At 38.5% G+C, this 7630-nt stretch overlaps 1 protein-coding gene across 1 annotated transcript; it reads left to right on the top strand.

The window, feature by feature from the left end:
• Positions 1 to 488: 488 nt before the first annotated feature.
• On the top strand, positions 489 to 2583 carry LOC138893936 (uncharacterized). The gene is made up of 6 exons (XM_070178607.1): positions 489 to 711; positions 961 to 1506; positions 1549 to 1791; positions 1872 to 1930; positions 2054 to 2130; positions 2235 to 2583. The coding sequence occupies exons 1-6, from the start codon at positions 489 to 491 to the stop codon at positions 2581 to 2583; spliced, it is 1497 nt and encodes a 498-aa protein (XP_070034708.1).
• The last annotated feature ends 5047 nt before the right edge of the window (positions 2584 to 7630 follow it).

Genomic DNA, 7630 nt, shown 5'->3' with positions numbered 1-7630 from the left:
GGCTACAGGTTAGATTGGTGCATGACTCGATCCTCTGGGAAGGAAGTGCTACCTTACGAACCAGAAATTAAGAATCAACTTTGACAGCTGAGGAAGGAAATAAATCTCCCCGAGAATACAGAGAAGGTTGGGCAATCCTCAACCAAAGAAATTATGGCGGGACATGAGGATAATGTTGATTTGGCTGCAAGAGAGGCAGCCCAGCAAAGAGAAAAAGTTGCACGAGATGCTTAGGAGACAACTCTTCGAAATTCACAACTTGTCTTTGAGGAGGAAAGGGCTCGGAGAATTGTTCAGAATCAACCTTTGGGTGTAGACCAATTCGGAAATATAGCTCTCGGTGCTGGGAGACCACTTGGCAATTAAGCTAGACCGGTCTACAACTAAGGCTTATCAAGTGTGAGACCACCTCCAGTTGCAGCTAATAATTTTGAGCTGAAGCAAGGGTTGCTCTAACTTTTCAAAACATCTGCGTTTTCAGAGGAAAGATGAACGAAGATCCAAACAATCATCTGATGTACTTCGAGGAGTTTATGAACACCTTTCAATACAATGGTGTGTCACAAGATGTAGTCTACTTAAGAGCATTCCCCTTCACACTCAAAGATGATGCAAAGCACTACCTTCGAAGCTTGCCTAATGCGTCGATTAGAACATGGGATGAGATGACCAGAAAATTTCTTGACAAATATTTCTCATCAGCTAAGACGGGTAAGTTTTGAAGAGAAATCCATAACTTCTGTCAGAACGAGACTGAAACTGTGTTTGAAGCTTGGGAGAGGTTTAAAGAGATAGTGCATAAGTGTCAGCATAGTGGAATAGAAATCTGGATGCAACTTCAAGATTTTTGGGATAGATTGACACCAACCTCACGTAGAACATTGTGAAATGCAGCTGGAGGTATGTTGATGAAGAAGACTCCATAAGAGATAGTCACAATTCTAAATGAGTCATTTGAAGACGCAAATCAGTGGCCCTATGAAAGTGCTGAAAGAAGAAGATCAATTGGTGTTCACCAAATTGACGCTAAAATATTTGTGCAGGTACAACTTGATGCCATGGCCAAGGAAATAAGAAAGCTGACTTTAGCCTCGATACACATTGGGCCCCATGCAACATGTGACATATGTGGAAGAGGACACCCTACTCATAACTGTCAAGCTTCAATCGAGGAAGTTAATGCTGTTGGGAATTATAACTTCAATGCAATGGGGCAGAAGCACCCCGGTTTTTTGTGGAGTTCACCTGGGGGTACTGCAAATGCATGGCAACAAAATAATCCCAGATTTCAAGGAGCTCTTGGTTTTGTGAATCAGCCGAGGCCACAGTTCCAACCTCTGCAGCCAATTCATCCTGGGTTCGAAGATCTAATAAAGTCATTCATTGTCAAGGTGGATGAGAGGCTAGATGCTCATGGTGCTGCTATAAAGGAACTTGGCACTGGTTTGCAAAATTTGGAGAAGCAAGTAGGGCAAATTGCAATTGTATTGTCTAAGAGAATCTCAGGTACTCTACCAGTTGACACTGAAAGAAACCCCAAATAAACAGTGAATGTTGTGACATTGAGAAGGGGGAAAGTGCTGAAAGATCCCACTCTGGTCCAAACAGAGATTGTACCTGAAAAAGAAATTGAGGAGCAGCTGAAAAACGAAGTTGATAATAAGAAGAAAGGTAAGAAAGGAGCTGAGAAAAAGAAGAAGGAGGAAACTTCAGAAGGGAGGAATCTAATGAGAGCGAGCATATTCCTGCTCTACCTTTTCCTAAAATGTTATATAGAGAAAAGCTGGACAAGTAGTTTGAGAGATTCTTAGAGATGTTGAGACAGGTTAATGTAAACTTGGCATTCACAGAAGTTCTCTCATAAATGCCAGCTTATGCCAAATTCATGAAGGAGATCCTTACAAAGAAAAGGAAGATCGAGAAGACATCGGTAGTCATGCTCACAGAGCATTGCAGCGCAATCTTGCAAAATAAAATCCCACAAAAGTGTAGAGATCCAGGAAGTTTTACTATACCTTGCTCATTAGGCACTCTTAATTTTGATAAGTCTTAGTGTGATTTTGATGCCTCAATTAATTTAATGCCTTTGTGTATTTACAAGAAATTGGAGAATGAGCTTGGAGATATAAGGTATGTGCCAATATCTTTGTAGGTGGCAAACCAAACAACTATAATACCCGAGGGGATAGTGAAAGATGTCTTAGTTCGGGTAGATAAGTTTGTATTTCCTATAGATTTCATTGTGGTGAAGATGGAGGAGAACAAAGAGGAACCCTTATCTTAGGAAGACCATTATTAGCAACGGGCAGAGCAATATTAGACATACATGATAGAAAGCTCATGCTTAGAGTGGGTGAAGAGACAGTGACTTTCGACATGAATGTGGAGATGGGGGTGAGAAAGAAGAAGCTAGTTGCGAGTGTAGAATGGAGAGTGAAAAGCTTGAAAGAGAAGGTCCCAATGATTGATAAAGACAAGTGTGGGGTGTACCCCAAGAAAGCTAAGAAGAAGTGGTCTGCGTGGATGTGTGCACTAGTTCGGGCACGAAGAATGGATCCCGACTTTGACTCAGATCCCGACTAGAGATTCAGGGAAGTTTCTCTGCCTTATGCTTTTTAAATTGTGTGTCATGGGGACATGCCACAAGTTAAAGTATGGGGTGGGGGATATATTTGTATGTATATTGTATGTATATTAAGTCTAGTTCTTTTGGTTAGTGGTAGTAGTTTGATAGAAAAAAATATTGGAAAACCATAAAAAATTTAAAATTTTCGATATTTCCTGACGATGGATATCATTCAACAGGTTTCTTGAGGGATTAAAGTCGAAAGAGAAAGACAAAAGATTTGATTTTGTTAGGTAGTGTATTAATTCCCCCTTGGTTTTTCTTTGTGCCTTGGTTCTTTTCCAATGGTTTTGTTTGAACCGGGTGTAGTTAGTTTTTATTTTTGTGTGGAGTAGGAAACCTTGTGCTATGATTTGAAATGAAAGCAATATTTCTTAACTCTATCATGCCTTTAGAATAGTGAGTATTTTAGTTGTGACGCTTAGGCTCAGTTTTTGACTCTTGCATAAGTACCTTAGATTGTATAATTTTAACTTGGCTTAGCTGCTTTGACTAGAGTGTCTTGATAGTCAATCTGGAGTGAGTTATGTTATATGAAGTATGAGGTTTTGGTGTATTCATTGCATTGCACTGCATTTAATGTCTAGAACTTGCCCCGTGTGTTTGCAAAGCGAAATAGTAGTTTTATTTTGTCTTGGAAGTGATATAGGTATTTCTTTGTTGAGCCAGTTACATGCTTCTACCAGCATAATTGTTATATCTTAGTTAACCCCGTTGAGCAGGTAATCATGTTTCTTTGGTAACCACATTACAAGCCTTACCAATTTGTTTGAATTTACCATCTACTTGAACCATTTACCTCTCGTGAGCACTTGAAATTGTATGAACTTTTTAAAAGTTGAAGTGTGGGGTGACTGGGTTGGTGTTTGAGTGGAGCTAATGAAATAAGGAAGAAAGGTGCAATGTTTTGAAAAAGTAAGAGCCACTTGAAATAGAAAACAAAAAAAAATATGTTGTGTATGGTTGTGAAAAATATTCCTGGATAGTGGTAACTCTTGATGTAACTGTGCTTAAAGAAGTTGGGAGTGAATGTAAATTGATGTGAAGGTGGAGTGTTGGTTTGACATAATTGTGGGGTTTTAACAATGAAATTGTATGTATCAAAGTGCTTAGGTAGGTGTAGTCACTTTTATATCCAAATTGTATCCTACCCATCCCGCAGCCTACATTATAACCGATTAAAGTCCTACTCGATCCTTGACTGAATGAACTCAATTAGTAGAGTAGTACACTACGGCCAAGCCTATGGTTCATCTTTTGTGGCATATGAATGTTGGTTCTGAAGTTCCTAATTGTTCTTAAAGTTGATTGTGTGCGGAACTACTCTCTTCTTTTGTGAGGGCACGTGATTCATGAAGGAAGGGTAATGTCATTGACCTCTGTGTTGGAGTAAGTGAGTATGTTATAAATAATGCGTGGTACTTGGGAGTCATATGTTGAGGCTAGGATGTTACACTATTGTGCTTAATCTATTTTAAATATTCTTGGTATGATGATTTAGGAGAGTTATGAAATGAGGTCATGTCTATATAAAGTGTAGTTTGATTTCTCAAGGACGAGCAATGGTTTAAGTGTGGGGTGTTGATGGTAGGCTATAATCTCAGGTTTTAGTCGCTTATTGCACTCTAATTTACTGCACTTTAATTGAGTTTGAGCCATAATCGCTAGTGATTTGCATTAATTTTATGTTTTATGCCTTGTAGGAGTGATTCCGATCTATGTAGAGGTTATGGAATGAATTCACGTTATTTTGGAGCTTTGAAGTCTGAGTAAAAGCCGAAGGATTAAGTTGGGATCGAGTTCGGGGATCAACGAACACTAGTGCATTCAAAGTGAGAAACAAAAAATTGGGCAGTGCGTCACCCAGGTGCGCGACCGAGCATTGGGCGCATGTGAGACAGTGTACCGTGAAAAATGCACGGCCAAATGCACGAGCAGGTCTCCAGGTGCGCGGCCGCACACGTCCTGTCCGGGAAGAGTCCTGTTTCATGAAAGAGAAGGTATGTTTGTTTGAGCCCGACCCTACTTGGTATATATACGTGAAAACCAGTATTTTGAGGACTTTTGACATAATTTAGACGTAAGGAGGCTGAAGAGAACTGGGAGAAGCAAGAGCACAAGGATTTCATCCTTCAATTCTCACTCAAGACATGTGTTTGGATTGTTTTATGTTTTCCTTTAACTTAAACTTATTTGTGATGAATTACTCCATCTCTATGGAGTAATTTTCTTTAGATATTGATGAATATGGTCTTTTGAGAATTGTTTGTGGATATTAACTCCAATATTTATGTATTGAATCGTTTTGGGTGTTTAAATTGTTGCATATATATTCACATGTTTATGTAATCGAAAAAGGCATAACTTGTGATGTGTTTGCATTATCTTGTTGGTTGAATTCATTGATTCTTCTTATTAATCGAAAGAGGCTAGTTAAATTATTGTTTAGACCTAGTTAGGAGAATAATCGATAGAGGTTCTCTTACAACCAATCCACTACAAATTCTTGCATATCTTCACCGAGCTTAACTTAGTTCATATTGTGAGGTTGAAACTTAATCGAGAGAGGAGTTTCTGCTGAACATTCGAACTAATAGTAGATTTAATTCGAGAGACTCACTTGAACCTTAGAAGTGAATGAACTAGAGTTAAATCCCAGACAAGTATCTTGCACCTATCCAATCGACCCCTATTTTCTCCCGTTGATATCTTCCTTGCTTACTTTTGTTGCGATTGTCATTAGCCAATAGCTAGACTTTTAGTTAATTTTTGTTTTAATCACACCAATCTAAATTGTTGATAATCTTGGTTAGCAATCAAGCTATAAACTACAAAAATATTGTTTAACTCCAATACCTATGGATACGATATTAAATTATACTATATTCGACTAGTGAGCATATTTAAATGTGTGTTTTGTGCTCGTCAACCGCATATGCAAAATGTCTGGCCGGAATATATATTTTGAGTTTAGCTCATTTTTCATCATTTTTGAGTTTTGGAGCCCGGGAAGAGGTGATTTTTGAGAATATTTTTCACTATAATTTCGAGGGTAAATTTTCTACTTTAATTTGATTATATATCTTGACTCATCATGATTTTACACCAAAACCATAAAAGTTTAACGAGAATATGGGGGTTTTGTCTGTAACTTATGAGAGTGTATTTTGGGGATTTGAGGGTTGATTTGGACTTGGATTTGGAATTGGATTTGGAAACTAATCACATATTTGGGCTCATAGGGTTATGGGTAGTAGTATTTCTCCTGTCCCTAGTAGAGCGAGAATGTTAGGCAACTCGAAGAGCCAAGGGACAGAGCAAGGGGAGCTAAAAGCAAAAGAATGTCTTGTTGAAGTTTAAGAATAAAGTGGTAGACAAATATATTAGCAAGGAAATAAGAAGAGAGATAATGAAGCATTATGAGTGAGATGTGATACATGGATGACAACGGTAGATGATAGTATCACCGAGTCTATAGCCAAGTGAAGGAAAAGACAAGAGGTGACATGCCTTGAGACAACAAAAGAGTATAGGCCATAAAGTCATATCCTCATTTCGAGAAATAAGTGTGTGACTCCAACGCGACTACCAGAAGGAAATGTTAGACCCCAAAATAATAGAAATCAGTATGGACTGATGAACAAGATAAACTAAACATGAATTAGGGACTGAGTGATTTGATAATGGTCGACATCATGAGAATTTCAGATCGCGTTTCGGCGATAATAGAATGGACAATAGAAGAATAACCCTTAAAGGTCATTTAGGAGGATGCTTCCCTAAAGCAAGCAATGGGAGCAAAGTTATGCCTAAGGGACTATATGTGCAAGTTACACTAGGTGTCACCCTCGTGAATAAGGAATTTTGTTATCCTTGGTACAGAAGGATTTCCGCAAGGCGCGTAAGGGTCATCGATGATGTGAAAAGAAGCCAAAGACAAAGAGGTAAAATATCTATATGTAGATCATCGTAGTACTAAATCTTAGTACTCCCATAAAGGGGGGAATGTGGAGTGTTGTGGCATTAAGTCATAATTAAATGGTTCTAGTAACTATGGAATGGTAAAGGAAGAATGCGATAAAAAAATAAGAAAGGGAAGAGATTGCACTTATTCAAATCCTAGAGATATGCTATGATTCCAAAATATTATGAAAACACGACGTCAAAGAAAGGAAGTAAGGGTTCCTGCCCGAGATGTTATTGATAGATAATGAGCCAGTGCGGGACATAAGTTAAGACAAAGAAATAGCCCAAGAACGATTACGCGGAATATTGATATGAGAATGGGCCAATGAGTAGTTGGTAGTTGATTCAGGAAGATCCTAGTTATGGCTAGACAAGAGGTTACATACGATTTAGCAGATCATGCAAGATAAACATACTAAAACCCAATATAGTGAATTCAGCCTCGCAGTAATGTCATTATAATACTTGATAAATATTCAGATAGGAGTTGGGGTAGTTAAAGGTACCGTATGAGTGTTATGAAAATAAAAGAAAGCCCCACTGGGAAGACAGTCAAAACTTCAGAAGCAACTGTACGAGCACATGAGTGTGGAGGAGTCAGAGGGTCTCCCCTAAGTACTACAATGAAAAACTAGCTGAGCAAATAAGGAAGAAGGCTTCAACCTAAGCACAGTGACCTAAAGAGGAAATGGTCATGTAACAACAGTCTCACAACAACATTATATGCACTCCTTGAGAAGATGGCACCTACGGTGGCTAATAAACGGGAAGTAAAATCAGAAGTGATATTCAAGATCATATGAGTTATATGGAATTTCAATATGTGTGGGCGCTAAGATAAGCTAAGTATGCACGCAAAAGGGGGCAGAAAGACCAGAAAAAAGTAATAGCTTACGTTTAAAGAAAGCTGAGAAGGGACGAAAGGAATTATTCGATCAATGATCCAGAGTTAGTTACGTTATGAACGCACTTAAGAGTTCGGAGTATTATCCATGCGGCATGTATGTTGACAATCATACAGCCGTAGAAGATTCTGGT

Source organism: Nicotiana tomentosiformis, chromosome 6 (genome assembly GCF_000390325.3).
Source record: "Nicotiana tomentosiformis chromosome 6, ASM39032v3, whole genome shotgun sequence".
Taxonomy (NCBI): domain Eukaryota; kingdom Viridiplantae; phylum Streptophyta; class Magnoliopsida; order Solanales; family Solanaceae; genus Nicotiana; species Nicotiana tomentosiformis.
Note: the sequence above shows the minus strand (reverse complement) of the source record. Positions and strands in the feature narration are given on the sequence as shown.

Bases quoted from the DNA above. Each gene is read 5' to 3' on its own strand.
- LOC138893936 (XM_070178607.1), top strand. From the start codon at position 489: ATGAACGAAGATCCAAACAATCATCTGATGTACTTCGAGGAGTTTATG. The intron at 712-960 runs GTAAGTTTTGAA...AGTCATTTGAAG, and splicing joins TTTCTCATCAGCTAAGACGG to ACGCAAATCAGTGGCCCTAT. The intron at 1,931-2,053 runs GTAGTCATGCTC...GATAAGTCTTAG, and splicing joins GGAAGATCGAGAAGACATCG to TGTGATTTTGATGCCTCAAT.